The 22045-nt window shown below is 35.9% G+C and overlaps 3 protein-coding genes across 3 annotated transcripts; 2 read left to right on the forward strand and 1 right to left on the reverse strand.

Annotated features, from left to right (window-relative positions):
- The first annotated feature begins 2438 nt into the window (after positions 1-2438).
- Positions 2439-6385, forward strand: si:ch73-248e21.7 (leukosialin). Its single transcript, XM_042723964.1, has 2 exons — positions 2439-2672; positions 3281-6385. The coding sequence occupies exon 2, from the start codon at positions 3601-3603 to the stop codon at positions 4876-4878; it is 1278 nt and encodes a 425-aa protein (XP_042579898.1). The 5' UTR covers positions 2439-2672; positions 3281-3600; the 3' UTR covers positions 4879-6385.
- A 2605-nt stretch (positions 6386-8990) lies between these two features.
- Positions 8991-13721, forward strand: LOC109074964 (tetraspanin-4-like). The gene is made up of 8 exons (XM_042724071.1): positions 8991-9524; positions 10323-10392; positions 11026-11217; positions 12162-12236; positions 12347-12442; positions 12523-12636; positions 13138-13221; positions 13314-13721. Exons 2-8 carry the CDS (start codon positions 10324-10326, stop codon positions 13380-13382), a joined length of 699 nt encoding a protein of 232 aa, XP_042580005.1. The 5' UTR covers positions 8991-9524; position 10323; the 3' UTR covers positions 13383-13721.
- A 116-nt stretch (positions 13722-13837) lies between these two features.
- Positions 13838-21640, reverse strand: bcl2l12 (BCL2 like 12). The gene is made up of 8 exons (XM_019090951.2): positions 21276-21640; positions 18769-18943; positions 17691-17955; positions 16393-16606; positions 14986-15102; positions 14681-14754; positions 14212-14469; positions 13838-14096 (listed from the first exon to the last, which is right to left on the reverse strand). The coding sequence occupies exons 2-8, from the start codon at positions 18939-18941 to the stop codon at positions 14055-14057; spliced, it is 1143 nt and encodes a 380-aa protein (XP_018946496.2). The 5' UTR covers positions 18942-18943; positions 21276-21640; the 3' UTR covers positions 13838-14054.
- Between the last annotated feature and the right edge of the window lie 405 nt (positions 21641-22045).

Below are 22045 nucleotides of genomic sequence, written 5' to 3' on the forward strand. Positions count from 1 at the left end.
CAAACTCTAGGTTTATTGAACTATTGAATATATATAGACAAAGCTGACATCAAATAATGAATGAAACCGCGAGCTTATGCTGCCATCACATGCTATCAGAATAAATATGAGTTCACTAGTCAGAAACTGGACATAAACGGCCTAATAAAAGTAATATTTACAAATGGGAAACAGAGATAATTGTGACACAAGTTTCTGAGTTAGGTAAGAGAAACACTGATATAGCGACTGTTAAGTTCTTTTCATTTTCCCCAAAACATTTATATTTTATATAGCTTTTTTACATATATATATTGATTGAAACAGGTAAGAATGAACCTACTGTTTTCCATCATCTCTATTCTTTTCAACAATAAAGCACTTACCCCCGTGTCGTTCCAAACCCGTAAAGGGTTTTATTGAATAAAGTTGTTATTTTTGTTTTCTTCACTTATAAAAAGTGTTCCTGTTGCTTCATATAACCCAGATGTCTGATGGCAGATGGAGTATTCTGACGACGACTTTCATACCTTTCCTGGACCTTGACACTGTTATTTATTTGGCAGTCTATGGGACAGTCTCAAGCCTCCAGGTTTTCATCCAAAATATCTTAAATTGTGTTCCGAAGACAAACAAAGCTTTTACGGGTTTGCTACAACATGGGGTTAAGTGATTAATGAAAACATTTTCATTTAAGGGTGGAGTATCCCTTTAAACAAAACAAACTAGTGATAACTTCAGAAGTGGGAAGTAGGAAATTTACAAGAGCAAATGAAGGCAGCATTACAAACTCAAGTTTGGTGGTGAGGGTCCATCCAACAGGCAGATGAGCTCGGTTTGATTACTGATGATGCAATAATTAGTATTTTTGGTAAAAGCATGTGGACTTACGATGACATAAATATTTTTCACAATGAGAAGTTTTAGCTCTATGTAGTGTTTTTGATTTTATTTTGTTGTTAAAGTTGTATTATGTTTCCACCATTAGAGTGTTCTCTGTGAAGTTCCTTCCATTTCACTAGGTATCAAACACACAACCTGTTTTGGTATGTGATATAACTCTATATAAACTTTGAGTTTACTCAACAAACGTGTATGCAAGTTAGACAAACTAAGAATGCTCTACATCATTATTTTGTAATGTTAATGGTCATCTTAATTTAAAATATAGTGTATATAGGACTTATGTTATATATTTAACAAAAGCACAATCCAATTAATTTAGGTTAATACATAATTTCTCCATAAGTATATAAAAAAAAGTCCTGAAGCTGGTTGACTCAAGTTTTACACTTTTGACATTAAATGGATCAGTCATTGTCAATCAGTAAAATAACACTTCCCAGACATCAGACGAGAAGACTGGCGTGACTCCAGAATGATAAACTTCTCCTTACTTGGAAAACTGAGGGGCAGTCCACACCAACCACATAAATTTTTGCTACACTGTTGAAATATTCAGAACTTTCTAGGTTATTTTTCAAAAAATTCCAGTCAGTGAACAAAATAAATAAAAATGCACATATTTTTGAGAGTTACAATTAAATGAATAATAATATACAGTTTTTTAATATGCAATTTCTTTTGATATGCTTTGAGCAAAGAGTACTGGATGAAGGAACATAATTTAAAGGGCTATTCTGAATTTTTAAGTCGATATATAGGTACACAATGACAGCTTGTGTTTCCACCATCACTTGGTCAGGACTTGCAGTAACTTGCCCAGGAAAAAATCTAGGAGCAGAAATCTCTGATAACACATTGTGTAAGGAAATCTCACAGTGCTGTCTTGCACTTGTAAAGATTATCATGTGAAATAAAGTGAAGCAAAATAAATATTGTTTCTGAGATGGTGTGAATCAATCATTTTGAAGATTTACTACAGATAATGCTGCTTTCTGTTGTGCTTGAGTGGTGCAAAAAAAAAGAGTGAGAGACAAACGTCATGAAAAGGTACTAAATGTTCAGAAAGAGGAAATGATAGTAATCAGTATTGTTTTCTGCTAAACTTAAACATCGACAAAAAGAAAAAACTGCTTTTAAAGTCAATGTCAAGATATCATGCTCATGTAAAAATGCCCAAATGAACCTTTTTGAACCTACCTCAAAGATACAATTGGTAAAGTTACCAAATCCTGTTTTCATTTTAGATATGTAATCATTTAGATTGTGAAATATGAAAGGACAGGACATACATCTCAGAACAGTTTAAGCAAACTGTACTTTAGACACACATTTTCACACCTCTCTGTTTTAATACCCTCCATCCAACTAACACATACTCATACACGTACACATTCAAACGCACACATGCATGCACATAGACATTTAATGGCAAATTTGTGCAGGCAAAACATAGTCAAAACCCACAAAAGTGTCAACACACCCTGCACAGAGCTTCTCATTAGAACCTGCCTTCTCTTTTTCTGCCTCAGATAATAATTCATACTATAACCAAGCACTTTCTGCAAGTTTTTTTTTATCTTTCGGCTGCAGCCTCACTCGGCCAGATGCAAGCAGTGATATGACATCTTCAGAGGGAGGAGAAATGAAAGAGAGCATGTAGGAGTGAGAGAGGAAGAGAAATTAACAGGATATAGGTGTGCTCTACATGTGTGACTGTGTAGATTTTCACATGTGCAGTTTGGTCTTGGTGGTCGGAGCTTGTTGTGACTTTTCTCAGAGGCATGAAGGTAAGTGACAATGGTACTTATTCGTAAAAGGATCAAATGGTTTGTGGCTGTGACGCTGCTTGAGGACAGGTAGACAAAAAGAAAGAAAAAAATGTAACATGCAGCTTAGATAAACATAAACATCATGCTGGCACTCAAATCACATTCTAGTATCTGTTGTAAATGTGCACTAAAATAAGCTGAGGATGTACCTCTGTTCTGCCCGTCAAATAAAGTGTAGCTCTTCTGGTAGGTAAAGCATAGCGCAAACAACTCCAGTTTCATGGGGATTCCCAAGAAAGTCGATTTAGATTAAATCATTAGAATTGAATTCTACCTTATAGCAAAAATAAAGAAATATTATTTAGAAAGACAAATTATATTTATATTCTCATTCAGAGTAATTCTGAATATTTTACGCAAAAATATGGCTGCTGATTCAGCTTTGCCACCACAGGAATAACTTATATTTTAAAACATATTAAAATAGAAAACAGTTTGTTTTTTTATTGCAATAATATTTCATGACGTTACTGTTTTTACTCTATTTTTATTCAAATAAATGAACCCTTAGAGAGCATGAGAGACTAACTGTCTTTTTCTTCCGGTGTCTTTTTTATTGTCACAAGATTATTTCAAAGCTGAAATTGCCCATGCTACACTGAGAAAGATAGAGAAGGCGAAAGAGGAAGGAACAGGCCTGTGTAAAACTTTCCGGCCCAGATTCATGCAAGATAACCTCTGTAGAACACAACCACACAAAGAACAAGTCAAAAAGATGAATTTCTTCTGCCAGCTGCTCACAGTTTAAAGGTTTCCTTAATTTTTGATCACGTTCTCGAGGAACAAAAGTGGATCTCCAAAGACAATATCAGCTCACCTAAGTAATTTTGTTGCACAAACACTGAAACTTCTAGATTGAGTGACTTTTTCAGCCAGTATTCTCACCATGAGGCTTATTTTTAGCAATTTGCTTCTGTTTCTTGCTCTGGGACCCTGTTTCAAGTCCACTGATGCACAAGAGACAACAACAGAGACAGATGCAAACCTCAGCACCACATTACTGGACAGTGACACTGTGGAGACAATGTTAAGTGATGAAATCACCAGCACCACACCTGAAAATACAAATACTCTACTACCAACAGAAACGGATACGCATAATCCAGAAACCACACTTGTTTATCAAGTAAGCACCATGCTTGAGAAACCAACAGTTGAGAGTACTCCAGCACTCAGCACTGAGATCGAGCAAACGTCAACAAAATCTGTTTCTGAAACAACAACTGTACAAACAGAACAGACCACAGTGACCACCCCTGCTGTGCCTGTTAATGTGGAAACAACAGTGACTAACCAAATAACTTCAGACACCCCAAGCCCAAGTCAATATGAATCAACTGTTGGCTTCATTGAGTTAACAGAACGTCCTACAGATGAAATCACCACAGCAGCTGTGACCATGACCACTGATTCAGCAGAAGCCCTCAATCCCACATCCATCCTGACCACACCACCTGCAGACAGGTCTCCGTCCATCATCTCCGACCTTGTGGACACCAGGACTGAAACCTCCACTACAAGTCTAACATCAACCTCTCAGCTCCCTCTTATATATACTGCTGCACCCGTGCACCCGTACTCGACGTCTGATGAAGAATCAGTCTCCACCCATTTCACCACCATCATCGCTGGCATAGTTAGCAAGGAAAGCAGTTCGCCTATACAAACCAGCTGGATATTAATACTGATAGTGTGTGTGGCCTTTATTTCTGTGCTATGTGTGGGCATGATTCTGTATGTCCAGTGGAGAAAGAAAAACGCCTCAAGGAATTTCGGCCCTATGTCCAAGTCCAAGAAGAAAAAAGGGGGGGAGGGTGACGCATGGGCGGGGCCTGTCAATCTGGAGGCCGGAGCTGAATGTGATGCTGAGGTACAGGATGGTCTTCTGCCTAATAATGGGAAACCAGATGGAGATGATATGGTGCTCAGCACATTCGCCGCACTGGATGCAGGAGACACGTCTAACGGTGGAGTGGGTGGAGACGGTACCAAGGAGGCTAAGAAATGGGAGGAGCAGGAGCCTTTGTTTTTCATAGATGAGGATGTGAATGAAGACAAGACAGGAAAAACACTGGCAGAGAATGAGAAACAGAAAGGAGATGAAAAAAGTGAAGAGAAGGGGATGAATGGAGGAGAAACGTTCTGTCTCACCACAGCTGTTTAAAAGTCTTCTGTTGACTAAATGAACATTAAGGGATTAATAGGAATGACTTCTTGATTACGTAATCTTGTATTACGTAATGTGTGTTATAAACAAGGACTGAGTAATATAGTTTTTATATATTATCTGATGATCGCAATTCATTTTCAGCAATGGTGCAACATATAATGATGATCTACAATTCCTACTCATTTTTCTCAGTTGTTTTATACTTATATTAGCCAAAATTCAGCAAAATTTTTCCAGCAAAAAATCTGTTGTCTAGTGTTGATAGTGTATAGTTGTGTGAAGCACAGGTCATACAATTTAACCTTCAAACCAAGGAGTGCTCTGTAAACAGCAAAATCACATGACCAACCAGTGGTGGACAAAGAACTTGAAAGCCACACTTAAGTAAAAGTACAGATATCTTACCAGAAAATGACTTTGGTAGAAGTCAAAGTCACCGTTTATAATATTACTTGAGTAAAATTTTTAAAGTATGTGATATTTATTGTAGCCTACTTAAGTATGAAAAGTATTTCTTTAATATTAAGCTTATTGTTAGTAAAAGTACAAGTAAATTCAAAATAGAAAAGGATCAAATAAATATTAAAAAGTTTGAGCAGTATTCATTTTGTATCTTTGGGTTACAAGAGCCACTTCATCCGGTACTTTGTCTTTCATTCCAACGTTAGAAAACATTTATTGCAAAAAATGGAATCTGGATTTGAAATGGCATTTAGATTCATTTACGCAGACATTTAAAAGCAGTTACAAATGCATAAATAATGTTTTGTTTTAAACATAAAATTTTGAATATTGCTATTTGAAAAGATTTATAATATGAAAATATAGCCTACTTGAAATGTGAAATTAAAGTCAGCAAGTCACTGTTAATGAGCGAGTCATAGAGATTAGCTCGATTCATTTAAAAGGTTGATTCTTTCAATAAGCCTATACATTTTAATTAGTGGAGCAAAAATGAAAGTTGACACAAATATTAAAACTCAAGTAAAGTACAGATTCTCCTAAAAAAATACTTAAGTACTCCAACGAAGTAATATTACTTCATTACATTACACCACTGTGACTAATTGAACCCATTGCAAAATATTTGTGGGTAACACTTTCACCCATGCAAATTTGCAGATTGCATGGAATGCTTTTGAAATTGCTGGATTTCATCAGCAAAAAATTGTAAAACAATGTGACCATACTTTAAGTAATGGCTGAATTAATTAAACTTCCATTTCAAATGTTTGCTAGTTATATGGATAAAAAAAAAAAAAAAGTCTGTATCTTTAGATATATGTGTTTTTGTTTGTATGTTTGTTTTTTGAGGTTAGAGAGTGCACTAAAATTCACTGATTATGGCATACAATGTTGATGTTTAAGATGTTTAATATACCTTTAAGATTTTAAGACTTACATTCTGAGAATGAAGCCTTTTTCCCCTGTAAGTATGGAATAGCATGTTAATGCATGATGGCAAAATATGCAATAAAATGTTTATATTTTTAAATACAAACAGTTTCCATAGTCTTTTAAGAATATTATCTTTGCTGATAGTGGATCTGTGGAAAATGTCTTAAATTTATACACTCTTTGTAGTATAACATTACAAAATATATAATATAACATTATAAAATTAACTAATAAAAAACCCAAATAAGCCTACATGTAAGAGGCAGGGGAAGTGTAGTACTTTGTGAATGATAAGCATTAAAATTCTGTGTAATTCTGCAGAGCTTTCTGTCACATCTTAGCTAGAAATTACTAAGGCACAAATCAGCACCAGAAAGCTGTGGCACCTTTAAAGGTCATGTACTTTGACCCTAACTCATCAAGAGACCCAAGAATGATTGAAAACAAAATACTGTACTGGACGTAGCCACACTCTTCTAAAAAATAGCTTGTTGGTCTAACTTAATAAAATTATAACGCATATTTCCACACATTTAAACTGATTTATTTGAACTTAAATTAAGTTAAATGTGCTGATGAGTAAAATTCATGCTAATTTAATGAGATCACACCAATTTCATTTGAAATATTCTGTGAATGTTCCCTGAAAATAATTCACTCTTGTTGATCCAACCAGTGTTGTTGCTGTTCAGACTGGTGCCTTCATGCAGAGTTGCGTGAGTTTCTGCATATTTATGAAAATGGAAAGGCCTGTTAGAGTTTAAGTCTTTAATGTTTAGTTATTTTGAACATTTAAAAGAGTTCAAACAACATAAAATGATGTTGTTGTTCTTTTTTTTTGGTTACCATTGTGATGAAGAGTGGAGCTTGTGCTTAGGTTTATCAATAGCTGTTATACACACACGCAAATGTTTTATGATTGTTTGATTGTGAAGGGTAGAAATGCTGACAATATAAACTGTGTAAATCACATGCTGGCCCTCAAACTGATTTCTTTTATTTATTCTCATGAGAATGTAATAGCCAACATAACACTTGTTCACATGGTAAGCACAATTTTTGTAGCATGCAAGTAATGATCAAGTAAAAATGTTCTCATGACATCAGGACAGTTACAGCTCATGTCGCTTATAGCCTAACCACAAAGTCTATACTTCACCATAATGGTAACCTCAAAAATCATCATGAACATAAACTCTTTTAAATGTCAAAAATAACTAAACAACAAACTTTAATATGTCTTTCCCTTTGCCAAAAACACATTAAACAGTACTTAATTTCAACATTTATTCTTCTGATCTATCCCTATGCAAAGCATGCTGGGAACAAGAATTTCACTGCCCAGTTTCAGTCAACGCAACGTAAATGATTCATGTAGGCCCAACTTAACTTCAATGGTTTAAGTTAACATTTTACAAATGTAATTTCATTAAATATAATAAAATTGTGTGCAACTGACAACTGAATAAAGAACTAAAGATTTATGTTGTTTTAGCTTATTTTATTTAAGTAAACTGAGCAAACAACTAAAATTATTTTTTTGAGTGCAGCAATAGATCCACACCTGTATCTCACTGCATTACAGAAAAATCAGAAGACAGCAGCCCTTCTAATCTTGGAAAGGAAGGGTGTGCCGAACAGAAAGCAGAGGTGTGTATAACTGTCACTGATTGCTAAAGGAAGGGTGCAAAGGTGGGTTATTTGTGGGGAAGTCATGGCCTAATGGTTAGAGTGTTTGACTCCTAACCTTAAGGTTGTGGGTTCGAGTCTCGGGCCGGCAATACCACGACTGAGGTGCCCTTGAGCATGGCACCGGACCCCCAACTGCTCCCCAGGCGATGCAGCATAAATGGCATCCCACACCACACTTTGCATTATCACGGTGTGTGTGTGTTTTCACGGTGTGTGTGTGTGCACTTTGGATGGGTTAAATGCAGAGCACAAATTCTGAGTATGGGTCACCATACTTGGCTGTATGTCACTTTCACTTTATTTTTGTTTGAAGAAAAATAATTTAAAAGTTATCAGATTTCCTTAAACATTCAACAAAATTATTTATTTCTGACATTGTGGCACATAGTCATTGTTAGCTATTGTTTAAAAACTCATGAACAGCAAAAACATTCATTTCCTCACTCAATAGGTTACATTTCACCTTGAAATTATCAAAATGAGGCATATTCCACTGAATAAAATATTACAAATGACCACCAGATGGCGCTCATGATAAGTGGAGCTCAGCATTCAGCAAGTTCATATATATATATATATATATATATATATATGTGTGTGTGCATATATACTTACATACTTATATAGCAATTAAGTATGTAAGTGTGCATAGAATTACATGTATATATAGTATACGTCCCCTACTCCCCTTGTATCACATTAATAAATTCACCTACAAATGTTAATAAAAAAAAAAAAGTGTTTCTGTTGGTTCTACAAAGGGTTAGTAATGTGTTTAATAGATGAAACATCTACAGTGTAAACAGAAAGACACTCGGTGAACTGCAAAGTCTTAAATGTGCGTCTGCTGGCCTCATCCATCAGGATTGTTTGGACAAAACCAAGAGAAAGAGGGAGGGAGAAGGGAGAAAGAATCAGGATAGGAGGGTCTTGGAAAAGAATGGATTCTCTGGAGACCAGTAGGAGGAGGAGAGAGGGAAAGAGTGAGAGGGGAGGGCTGATAACTACATCTGGAATTTATTTGGAACAAGAGAGAGAGGAAAATAGCTGACTGAAAATATAGAAAGCCAAGGAGAAGCAGGAATTCGTCATTAGGGTTGAGGGAACACACTAACAAGCAAATACTTTAACCTTGTTTGTTACCTAAAAAAGAACATATATATATATTTTGGAATTTCAAGAAGAATCCGTGAGAAAAATGATAGGAGTCTGAAGGATTTAAACAACAAAGAAAAAAAAACTTGTGAAGAATTCTGTATCTGACAAAACTACAAGACCAATATTTCAAGCTTATCACTTTACAGAAGCCTTTATGTTTTTGTACCTTAAGAAGAGTCATTAACAACCAGAAGAACTTGAGGAATCACATCTGTGATGTGGATAATATTGATCTATGAATAATTAAAGCAAGATCTCATGAACTCCATCACTACGAAGCAAAAAGACAATACAGGAAGCTTTGGAGTCAGGACAAAGTGAAAACTCAACTCTGTTCCTGGAAACCCTTCAATTGCCAGTCAGTCACTTTTTCTGTCTCCATCTAAATCAAGGTAAAGCCACTATATTTGATTCATGTTTTATGTTAATTTTGCTATATTAAATATAGAGATTTATGTACTGTTTATGTACCACTTGATGAGAGCTGAAACAGACCGGAAAAATCAATGACAAATTTTATTCAGTATTATGTGTTTATGCAAAACAGATATGATTAAAAAAGACAACTGACTTAAAAAAAAAAAGAAAGAGAGAAATTGTGGGTTACGCTTCAAGCTAATTTCCCTCTTTCTACGCATTTATAATCACAAGAAAACGAAATGTACGATTAGGTTTCTATGTGTTCTCATAATTAAAAATCTCATTTTAATTCACATATGATGCCAATTTCCAGAACCATTACTGACATACCACTGAAATCAGATCATAAATCCATGTGCTGCCTAACTTTGAGGGGGCTTATAAGTTTACATTCTGGCCCATAATATACTCTGTGGTTCATGTGGACTGCATTTTGTGGAACAAAAAGGGCAAAATAATCACCAACATGATTGTGTTGCCTTTTGCTCATGGAAAATTAAGTGGGACATATTAAAAGTCCACAGAATTTGTTGAGTTTATCGTATAAGAGAGGCCCTACATGAGTACGTGTTTCAGACATGGATCATAATAGCTTTATAGTTAATGCTATCAGCAGTACAACACAAGGGTGGTTTCTTCCTGTCTGGAAACAGCACATCCTCTCCATGCTTCAGTTCAGAAGAGTGTGAAAGTCTGCACATGTTAAAAGAACACACAATTTGTTTATCATCACTTGGTGACTGTATTCCTGTCTTTCTTCTTTCATGCAGAATGTCTGTGTCAGGAGGTTGTCTCTGCTGTGTGAAGTACCTCATGTTTATCTTCAACCTCATCTTCTGGGTTAGTTCTGCTTTACTCTTCTCTCGAATATGAGTTTGGCGGATTGTGAAACCATATTCGTGACCATACAACATGACCATATTGATTAAACCCGCATAAGTTTCTTGAACTCAAACCGTTGTTCTTAATGATATGAGGCTATTCTTATACTGTACATAAGATTCACAAGTGTATTATTGCTTTTATACAACAGGGGCTCAATTATAGAAATATCCTAACTCAAATTCCTATTCTGTTTGGTAACCGTGGTAATTTCACTTAGTTTCTGTAATACAGCCCCAGCTCTATTAACAGTAAGTTAATACTGAGTAACGTACACAAATACTCTAACATCCACAATTCCCAACAAAATCAACTGTTAGCGTCTCTGAACAACACACAGCACTGGCGTTCCTGAACAAGTGTTGTGGATTGAATTACTGAGTTATTGAACCATTCACTCGGCGAATCAGTTCATTGACTAAAAATAAAAATATGTAGAAGGACATGCAAATAAGTAGCCTACTGGTCAATTAAAGTTTATGAAATAACAAACCTAAATGGAATTGACCTAAATTGCTTTACACTGATGTAAAGTGACTTCTCTGAACATGATGTACTGTTATATTTCTTTACCTGTGCCTGTTTTTGCAGTTGGGAGGATGTGGTTTATTTGGTGTTGGGGTGTGGCTTGCCTTTACACAGTCAGAGTTTTCATCTCTACCACTGTCCTTCCCTTCCCTCTCCGCGGCCAACCTACTGCTTGTTGCTGGGGGCATCACCATGGTGACAGGGTTCCTAGGATGCCTTGGTGCTCTGAAAGAGCAGAAGTGTCTGCTGATGACGGTAAGATACCTGGATCCTAGGGGGCAGTCGTGGCCAAATGGTTAGACAGTCGAACTTGTAACCTAAACTTGGGGGGGGGGGGGGGGGGGGGGGGGAGTGAGTGAATGTACAGTGCTCTCTTCCACCCCCAACTGCTCCCCGGGTGCTGTAGTGATAATGGCTGCCTACTGCTCCGGGTGTGTGTTCACAGTGCGTGTGTGTGCACTTAGATGGGTTAAATGCAGAGCACAAACTCTGAGTATGGGCACCATACTTGGCTACACATCATGCCACTTTTCGTCACTTTCCTTTCTGACATCAGAAAAATGTGCACGCTGCCCAAAGGACGATGTTCATTCAAGTATAATCTTCATTTCAGATATTTCTGATTTCTGAAGGATCACATGACACTGATCAGCTTTGCCATCACAGGAATATATTACATTTTTTTTTAAATATATGTAAATAAAAAAAATAGTATTTTAAAATTTGATAAAATTGAATAATTTGAGTGTTTTACTGTATTTTTGATAAACTAATGCAGCCTTCCTGAGCATAAAAGACTTCTTTCAAAAATCTCACCAACTACAAACCTTTCAAGTGTAGTATATTTATGTGATATATAATTTACATAATTTAATCATTGAAATTACATAATTTAAGCTTCATGTCCATTTATTTAATTTATTTAGAATATACATGCTGTTCATTCAAGTATCAGCTGTATCTCTGATGTTTCTCCTTAGGGGGCATATAAAGAAGCAGAAGAAGGGAAAGTCTTCAGTTGCTCTCCGTTTAATCTCATAATCTCACTGCTGCCTAAGAGAAACAATTGAGATATTAAAAAGATTTTGTTTGTTATTTTTCTTTCCTTAATGGGTATACTGTCAGAATACACCATGTCTGTTTTTAAATATATATTGTTGTCATTTATGTTGTCTAATAGTTCTTTCTGCTTCTTTCAGTTTTTTGTGATCCTCTTGTTTCTAGTCCTGATAGAAGTGGCACTGATTGTGGTTTTGAGCGTGTATCATGAAGAGGTGAGGGACTAATGTCTGAGCCTTGCAAATGTTTCGCCCTTTCCTTTCAGGAAAACACTTTGCCTTCAACTTCCTGTTTATCCACTTCTCTCTCTGTTTTGTCCATTTAGTTGGACAAGAAAGCCAAGGATGACCTAAGAGAGGGAATGAAAGACTATCTCAAAAATAAAGGGCTAAAAACATCCTGGGACAATATGCAGGCTACTGTGAGTTTAATTTATACCAGTCACAAATATGAAGAAGGCTGAGATTCTTCAGAGTGAATTTTGGATTCTGCTTCCTTCAGTTCAAGTGCTGCGGCGTGAGCAACTACACTGACTGGCACAACAAAACGTCCAATGGCAAACTTCCTGAATCCTGCTGCAGGGATAATACTGATCACTGCCATTACTGGGAAGAGGTCAGATCATTTCTGAGGTCGTGGGGTTAGCTAAGTACCACACACTCCTAAATCCCACCAACTATTGGTAATTGTAACCATATGCTTAGCGTGAAATGAAAGCCAGAACAAACCCTAATGCTCTTTGTTATATGGTTCTTTTGTGGTTTTTCATGAAAGAGTCATGAAAAACAACTAAAATATTAAGCAGCACAACTGTTAATAATGAGAAATGTTTCTTGAGCAGCAGATCAGCATAGTAGAATGATTTCTGGATGATCATGTGACGCTGAAGACTGAAGTAACGGCTCCTTAAAAAAAATCAGCTTTGTCACACAGGAATAAATAAATAATTAAATTTGATGTCTTTTTATTTATTTGGTAGTCATTCTATAAGCAAAGATAATGTACTTCCATCCAATCATTATTGCAAAATAAACCGTTTAGGCCATGTCAGGGTTTATTTTGTGATAATTAGCACCTGACTGAACCTTTTTATTCTTTTTTTTAAATGCGTCTTAGCCGTGCTATGACAAGGCCAAAAACTGGCTCCTGGATAACATGACCTCAGTGCTTGGGTTTGGAGTTTGCATTGGAATCGTTCAGGTACATTGAAAATCATGTTTCTCGTGTAGTCTGATTATTATACGAGCGCTGCATGCACTCACATATAACGTGACTCCATTTTCTTCCTCCAGATTCTTGCTTTGGTGTTCTCCCTGCTGATGTACTGCCAAATCCTACGAGCAGAAAAATACATGGACTGACCCTACCTTAGCCCCATTGTGCCAGGGGTTCTTTAAAACATAATTCTGAATATGTAATAAATGTTTAAACAGACTTTCCTATTAGAGATACTGGACGAGATATGCATGTTCACCTAAATTGCACTTAAGAAGCAGCTCAGGTGAATTTCAGCTAAATTAATTTACCAGGTAAATGCCTAAATAATTAAAATGTAATTATAAAAAGATGAATAAATGAATATAAAGTAAATGTATACTGTAGGTGGAAAAGTAAATCCTTGTATTATTGCACTCTTTGTTAAATACCCTTATAACTGCTTTTGATCAAAGTTAATTTCAATTAAATGTAAATCAAATGTTTAAGAGTTTATGATTTTTTATACTAAACCAATTATCTGTACTATATTAATGTGTGTATTAATGTCTATTAATATATTAATGTCATTACAACTAAATAAGGATGCAATACAACAGTAGATGATTGAAATCATGTATTTTGGTATAAAAGTCACATAAAAAAAATGAAAAACATCCAAAATACAAAAGAATAAATACATCAGCAGAGAAACCATATAATCAAGTAGTGTCAGTTGCCCAGCCGGCTGGTTCTTGTACTTCGTTTCCTCACAGAGGTCATGCTACATGATCCAGAGTTCATAATGAACAGATCTACCGTAAGGTCAATGACTGAGGTCAATCACACTCCAGAACCTCATCCAATTGTGCAATGTTCCCCTGTGAATGAAAACACCAAAAACAGTTTACTCGACAACTCTGTCCCCTTCTGTAGGAAAATAACAGATGCAAAACATCAGGAAAATGCTAAAAGTAGACAGTAAAAACTGCTCACCCATCCTCCATGACTCCTCACCCATGGTGCAAAGCTCTCCATGTAGCGTTCAGCATACCCCGTCAGACGCTGAACTCCAGTGGCCGTGACCACTCGTCGAGACACATCCATGGTGATGGCGAGACGCCGCAGCGTAGGGCTGACCGGAGCCGGAGCGGGGGGCTCTTCACTCTGACTAGCGTACATGTCAAGGAGTTTGGCAAAGGATGGGTAGGAGAGGCGTGTGAGGGTGGACCGCAGGAAGGGACTGGCATTTATCTACAACATTAAACAACAATTAACAAGGATAAACAATGATAAACACAAATTAACTTACTAAAAATAACCATAAACAGTCAAAACACTGCTTATTTCAGAAAATCTCTATGACAAGAAGCCAAGAGCCATTTTAAGACCCAAGATTAATCCATATCCCAGCAAGACATGTCAAAAAAAAAGTGACAAGAGTGACAAAATCAGGAATCATTACCTTCCCGTTTATGACATCCCCCTCTGAAGTCAATATCTGAACTAGCTGTTGAACCACAGCCTCTTTGTCATTGTCTACGATGAAAAGAAGAAGTGTAACAATCTCTAAACAATACAAGTAGAAATAAAAACTTCAGCTGGACCATCAACCCATTATAAGAATAAGCTATTGTTAAATTTACTGACGAGATGTGCATTAATTATCGGCCGATATTTATCGTGCACCCCTACTGTAAATGGAATATCACACACATTATGATAAAATTCAAATACTTTACACATTATGATAAATGGTTTTACATGTACCTTTAAGTGCACTTGGCGCAGGCTCTGGTTTAACAGGTGATTTCTTTTTCACAGTGTGTTTCTGTGCAATTCTGTCCAGAGTTTCTGCTACACCGTCATAAAACTCAGGTGGATGGGCTGAGATAAAACATATCACATCATATCACATCCACAAATACACACTATCATTCCAAAGTTTGGGGTCAGTAAGATTTTTTAAAGGTTGGGTGGGGGGGGGTCTAATGCTATTTCATGCATTCTGACTTGTTTACACTGTTAAAAGAGTTGGATTTTAAACATGGCCTAAGTTTCAAAAAATTATTTATTTCTGTGCCAAATACACTCCTTCCAGTTTTGCATAAGATCCAAGAAGTGTGTTTTTGGTTGTGAGGGAAAGATAACCTTGTTCAGCTTCCCAAAGAACCCAGTGTTATGTGAACAGTGGATGCAGTTTGTTTTTCTGGGACAGCAATTGAGTTTCGCATTTGTGTGTTTGTTTGTCCCCGTCATTTCGGTGACAAATGTTTTATAAACAAGAACCAGTTCCAATGCTGGATTTGCAGATCATTTGACACTGAAAGATGGAGCGGTCCCGGCTATAAAAGATACCGGTCACAAGTCGGAACCATGGGCAGTAAGTAAAACTGCATCAAATTTCTGGGTTTTGTTGGTAATCTGCTCACGACTCTTAAGCTCCGCCCACGGCACGCCTCCAGGAGCTCAGCTGTTTTTACAGAGAATCGTAAAGCTGTATTTCTCTGTTAGAAATGTGATAAAACTATGGACTCTTTGGAGTTATAAATTATGCAATACTACTATATAGGTACTCAAGATTAACATGATATTGAAATTGTGTGTGCTATGTCCCCTTTAAAAGATTTTAGTCTGTAAAAATGCAATGAACTGATCAAAAGCAACAGTCAAGCCATTTGAAATGTTACAAAATATTTATATTTCCAATAAATTCTGTTCTTTTGAAATTTCTATTTAACCAAGTATCGTGAAAAAAAAAAAACATTTTCCACAAAAAAATGTGTTTTTCATTGATAATATTAAGAAATGTGTCTTGAGCAGCAAATCAGCATATTAAAATGATTTCTGAGGATATTGTGACACTGAAAACTGTCTGTTGATTGTTTTGCAACCACAGGAATAAATTACATTTTAAAATATATTAAATTAGTAAACAGTTACTTTATACTCTAATAACATTTCACAATATTGTTGTTTTTACTGTATTTTGGATCAAATAAATGCAGCATTGTTGAGCATAAGTGACTTCTTTCAAAAAAAACATTTTTTTTTTTAAATCTTACCAACCTTTTTGAACAGGCATAAAAAGACAATCTAGAAAACATTCTTAACAGTGCCTCCAGTGTCTCAACTTCTATATCCATAAAACAAGTTAAAGATATTATTGAAACTTACATGGTGAAACAGAATGATCCTCAGGTTGTGGAACATCTGCAACAACTCTGAAAGGCAGAGAGGTTGGGCGTGGAGGACGAGGCTCTTCTTTTTTGAATGACACTTTTTTGAGTATATCAGATATCTTCAGTTTCTTCTTCTTTTTCTTATTTTTGTCCCCTGATTTTCTGTCACCTTCCTCTTCAGATGCAGAAGATGGTGCAAATATCTCTTCCTAAAAGAAGATTTCTCATTAACAAGATGTAGTTCTAAATAGCAATGTTAAAACATACTGTTAAGGAAAGAAGAAATTAAAAATGGATGCATTTTGGCTCCCTGGCGAGTCAGGAAATTTTTAATACTGAACCCATAAAAGCTTTTAATTAGCTTTGGAGTTCATGCACAAGATAAAACAAGAGCAGGTTTCGGTCTCTACAGATATGGTCAACAGTGTGTGCCAGTTGCACATCACATGTGTAGCCAATGCATATTTATTTTGGTGCCCATATTAAGAGGTTACACATTACCAGCACAAGCTACTTGCTAGGTTTATTGTTTATATTCTTACCTGTATTGTACCATTTGCAACCACTTTTCTTTTTTGAGTTATTAAAATTTACTTTGTCTTTTCCAAACATGGTCAGATTTGTCTGTAAACATATTTTGGCATCTTTGTATATTCTCACCCAACAGAAATGATTTTTGAAAACCATAAAATCTATGCCTATGCATATTTCAATTTATGCAATTTCAGCCTATGCAGCCAGTGATTAGACCTACTACAGCCATCTAGTGGCCATTGACATTTCATGTAATTGCTATTTTTAAACCATTAGGTCACCAGATGTCGCCAAAGTATACCAAATATCGCGGTTTTGGCTGTTTCGACTTACTGGAACTAATATTTTTACTGAAGTAAAAAAATAAAAAAATAAAAATTAAGCATATTTTACATGAAGGTCAATAGAGTAATTTTGTAATTTTAGAGGTAAAGAAGTTAAACAAAAAAGTCACAAAATAAATGCATACATTTTTTTACTTAAGTGAAAATAGTTTTATGACATTTATTTTAAAGAAAAATTTAAGGATCACACCTGAGACATTTGTACCCAAATTTGTCCAGGAAGGACTCATTAAGGGTTGCTCTATGAAGGATGCTTGAGGGTTAAAGGTGTTGATTATCAAAATAATTTGCAGTGCAGGTTTTTCTGAAGCTACATAAAATGAGCAAATAGAGCAAATTATACATACATAGATTTTTTTGACAAAAACAAAAAGCGCTGTTGCTTTGCATTCTAAAAAAAGTTTTGTGATCTTACCTCTGTTTTTCTGGGTAAACTGCGTGTTCCATTTGTTGATGGCTTGTCAGACTGGCCCGGCTGACTCTGCTTCTCCAGGCTGCTGTTTGGAGTCGGGTCAGAACTGCTGTCTTTCTTAGCACGGCGGATCATAGATGAACGGGATCTCAGTCTTCTTTTTATTAAGTTTTTAATTCCATGTTTCTTTTCCTCTGCTGCACTGATCTCATCATCCAAAGAGTCCCATCCATTTGCATCTTTCTTCAATTTGTCTTTTGTTGAGGCACTAAAAGGAGAAAGACGGGTCATTCTTTTCATTTTCGTGTAAAATAATTTTTTTTTGAAGATGCAAGTTTTACTTTAAAGGTTACTTCGCCCAGAAACAAAAATTCTGTCATCATTTACTCACCCTCAGGTTGTTCCAAACCTGCATGAGTTTGTAGTCCCCATATTTTTTCATACTATGGTATTCAATGGGGAGCAGCAAATCTTTGGTTACCCACATTCTTCAAAATATCTTTTGTGTTCGGTAGATGAAAGAAACTCATACAAGTTTAGAACAACTTGAGGGTGAATAATTGAAGACAGAATTTTCATTTTTGGGGTGAACTACCCCAATTTGCATGTCCATATAATTAAGGACAACAGAACTGGTTTGGTCCAAGATTAGATGACTTGACCACTAAAAGTTCCCCTGCACTACTGAATAAAAGAAGTTGGCAGGAAAGATCTTTGAAAAACTGTCACAACAGTGAGGTTATCAGCAGTTTATATATTCAAATAATTATTAATGATTGAATTTTTTTTTCTAAATTAGGTTAAAATGGAATCAAATATGTTGTGAATAAAAACTTCTGGACTGACTCTTCAAGTGCAATCCAGATAAAACGATATAAACGGAAGTAAAGCATCAAAAAAATCTGCTTCAGAGACAGGTCAGAGAGATTAGCTATAATAATCTCTGATGTTTGCTTATAACAAATATATAATTGTCTTGTTTATGTTTGTGATATTCAGTGATACTTACAAAATAAGTGTTTTATTTTGCATCATTACAGTGTTTCACTGTGTGTGTGTGTGTTTGAATTAGATGTGTCACCTGTATTTGTTTGGGTCGTTGTACTCTCCTCCTATCCTTCCAGGCCTCTCTCCAGGAGGAATCGACAGAGAGTGACGCAGAAAAGACTTCAGCACCAGCCGCGTCTCCGCTTTGATCTCCAGGAGAGAGGAGGAGGGTGAGGGGGAAGCAGGCCTGACCACCACGTCTGCCATCGCTGAGACAGAGAGAGAAAACTAAAACTCTTTAAAATGTGAGGACACTTTCATATTATGCAACAATACAAAACACCACTCCTGAAATCCAATGTTCCGCTGACCACATTTCCACAAGTAAAACTAAACCAGAGCTTCAACTCAAGTCAAGACAAACTTTTAATTTGAGGTCAATGTACACTTTGTATGTTTAAAGTTCAGTGAAGAATTATGCATTGAAATACAACCAATAATCCATCCAATCTAAAAAGAGACGTGAGTTACTTTAACAGAGCTTCAATTCATAGTGGCTACTTGAAGGAAGTGAAAGTACAATTACAGAGAGCAATTTCTCACTCAAACATACAAAGACAAAGAATGAGAGCTGGAAGTTCCAGTCGGTTTACCTCATGTCATATTAACTACGTCATTTATACATTTCAAACATGATAACAAACTCAGCACTTCAACAGAAACAAAAAATGTATCGATTTTATAACAATATTATTAAATTCTTAGGATCAACTCTCTCTCTCTTTCTCTGTGGGTATGTGTGTGTGTGTGTCAGATGCACCCATTTGGCAGATAGGACGCCTGTATAACATTTTATTCAATATGTTCTCTAAATGTAAATGTCTATGGAGCGAAAATTAGTTGTATTAGCAGCACTTCAAAGATTCTTAAATCAAGATACATTGGGAAAGAAAAATGACCAAGAAACAGAACAAAACGAAGTTAGTTTATGATTTAAAAAGTACAAATATCTGCCAGACAGATACTGACAGATATTTGTTCTTAATTTTGTTTCATTTATAAGAAAACAAGACTGTTGTTTTGTCTTCAAGGTAATATATATATATATATATTAGTGCACAAGCCTAAAATCAAACAATTGTCATCAGAACCTCAGTAACAGTTCTTTTAAAGCATAATATCATTCCAATAATTCCTCTCGTTCACTATGAGCATTTTGATAATAAGTCGCTCCTCTACTCTACAGGTCATTACAACTCTTCAGAACTTGGAAATTCCACTGTAGGGATGCAATTGTTTTCTCTTATGCACGCCAGGGCAGTTTCACAGCTCAAAACACTTGACATGTTTTCATGCGTTTGTTACTTGGCCTGAACGAATTCATCCGTCCCTCCTTGCCCCATTTGTATGCCAATTTATATGACATAATTATTTTTATTAGAAAATGAGCTTTATATTAAAGTACTATGCTAATTTGGACATTATGTGTGGAATAATTATGATTTTGTGATTAATGGGATTATTAAATATACCTATAATAGTACTAAATGTAAAATCAGAGACAGTCTAAAGACTAATATTAAACGTTTACCCAATACCATAAATGCCTTAAAATATTTAAACACAAACAAAATTCTAACCAGCTTCCAGCTAAGACATGCAAGAGTGGATTTCACAGCAGAAGCGAGAAAGCACCACAAACCGATTTCTGCCAGAGCAGCATGTTTATCACTCATAATACATTCATACGTACTACAGTGTATTTCAAAAGAGGAATTTTCCTCATTGCACAACTGTCAGACTGACATATTCTTGACGAGGCTTGAATGGCATTTTATATGTTAATGACAAATGATGAGCCAAAAACAATGTCCTTTTATTCTATGACTGTCAAGTAAAACAAACACAGAAGTTGAAACCATTTCAAAGTTTATCAGTGTCATCAGGTGACTGTGACTCCATGCTTCTGTTTTTTACACACTGAGCACATGTAGGGACGCAATCCTCGGCACTAGGGCCGTACTGCAGTGACATTCTACATGTAAAATCCTCTTAGTAACCATGTCAGACCTTAACTTAAACCCCAGATCAGAACTTAGTACTAACCCAACTTTGTAGATGTCTAGTTTGTCTGTACGTAACTTTACTATAGACTAAGGATGGTTAGTAGCCTATGGTAAAGTTACTTACAGACAAACTAGACATCCCAGAAATGTTGTCATATATGCGGTTAGAGTGGTGGGGGTTTTGTGTGTCAGTGAAATATCAAGTTATTAGGCCAGCACTAAAGCGTAAATGAACGATTGATTGAAATGAATTACTAAGATTCATAAAAGCAATCCAGGTGTATATGGATGTTTGCACTTATTCAGCCACACCATATTCAATGTCTCTTGAACAGTTTGTGATACTCTTTTTATGACACACTGTAATAAAAAAAAGTTATGCTACCACAGTTACTTACACCTGAATTCCAGTAAATATTCACAGTCTTAAGAGGATGTAACTAAAACAACAGACCGTCTTGGATGAAATCAAACATCACCAGAAAATACCTGTCTTACAAAAGTTCAAGAGCACCGGTAGATTACTCGTACATACCTGGTAAATAATATCACCTCGACGTCCGGAGGAATCAGTTGAGTGGCGACAAGCTGAACGCAACCAAACGCATTGACAAAGTCACTAGTATTAAAACAATGATACTAAAAACAAAACAGATGCACGCGACTCAGCCTCGAACTGTTTCAAACTTCAGACGAGTTTAGAGTCACTTGTGTCTGAAGTTAGTGGAGAGTTCAGGTGTAGGTCAGATCTCACGGCGAATCCAATCAGATCTGAAGCGCTGATTCATATACATGTTATAGATACGATACCGACAGAGTTCCTACCGGTTTCACTACTACCGCGTCAATTAGTCCGTCCTACGGAATGACCGACTTTAGTTGCGCGCACTGCGCATGTCACTGAGGACAACCATAGGACGAAGCCATTCTCCCAGTGGAGAGGGTTCAGTCTTGCAGTGTGTTGAAATGGTACAGTTACAAACTTGTATAAAATAAATAATTTTTTTCATTGGCTATAATTGTCCTCAGCACGTAAACATTTTTAAGTAGAGCTATTTTACTCCTAGTTTTTTGTTACTTTGCTATTTTAAAGTTTTTTTTTTTTTTTTTTTAACATGTAGGCTACATTTGTTTATAATGTTAACTTCTATATGTTTATTTACTGTTCACATCTGTCTGTCTTGTATGCTGGTGTTAAAGACGGATTTCTATTTTGACGAATTGAATGGACACTGACGTAAAATAAATGCAAAAAATAAATAAATATAAGAAAAATACACTGAAACAACTGAAAAACAATTAGAG

Source organism: Cyprinus carpio, chromosome A3 (genome assembly GCF_018340385.1).
Source record: "Cyprinus carpio isolate SPL01 chromosome A3, ASM1834038v1, whole genome shotgun sequence".
Lineage (NCBI taxonomy): Eukaryota > Metazoa > Chordata > Actinopteri > Cypriniformes > Cyprinidae > Cyprinus > Cyprinus carpio.

What these genes read in the sequence shown, in the direction of transcription:
- si:ch73-248e21.7 (XM_042723964.1), top strand. Translation starts at nt 3,601, where the DNA reads ATGAGGCTTATTTTTAGCAATTTGCTTCTGTTTCTTGCTCTGGGACCC.
- LOC109074964 (XM_042724071.1), top strand. Translation starts at nt 10,324, where the DNA reads ATGTCTGTGTCAGGAGGTTGTCTCTGCTGTGTGAAGTACCTCATGTTT. An exon ending in GGGACAATATGCAGGCTACT is followed by an intron (nt 12,443 to 12,522) that starts GTGAGTTTAATT and finishes TGCTTCCTTCAG; the next exon opens with TTCAAGTGCTGCGGCGTGAG. An exon ending in ACTGCCATTACTGGGAAGAG is followed by an intron (nt 12,637 to 13,137) that starts GTCAGATCATTT and finishes AATGCGTCTTAG; the next exon opens with CCGTGCTATGACAAGGCCAA.
- bcl2l12 (XM_019090951.2), bottom strand. Translation starts at nt 18,941, where the DNA reads ATGGCAGACGTGGTGGTCAGGCCTGCTTCCCCCTCACCCTCCTCCTCT. An exon ending in TGCGCCAAGTGCACTTAAAG is followed by an intron (nt 14,755 to 14,985) that starts GTACATGTAAAA and finishes TTTTCATCGTAG; the next exon opens with ACAATGACAAAGAGGCTGTG. An exon ending in GGGATGTCATAAACGGGAAG is followed by an intron (nt 14,470 to 14,680) that starts GTAATGATTCCT and finishes TTAATGTTGTAG; the next exon opens with ATAAATGCCAGTCCCTTCCT.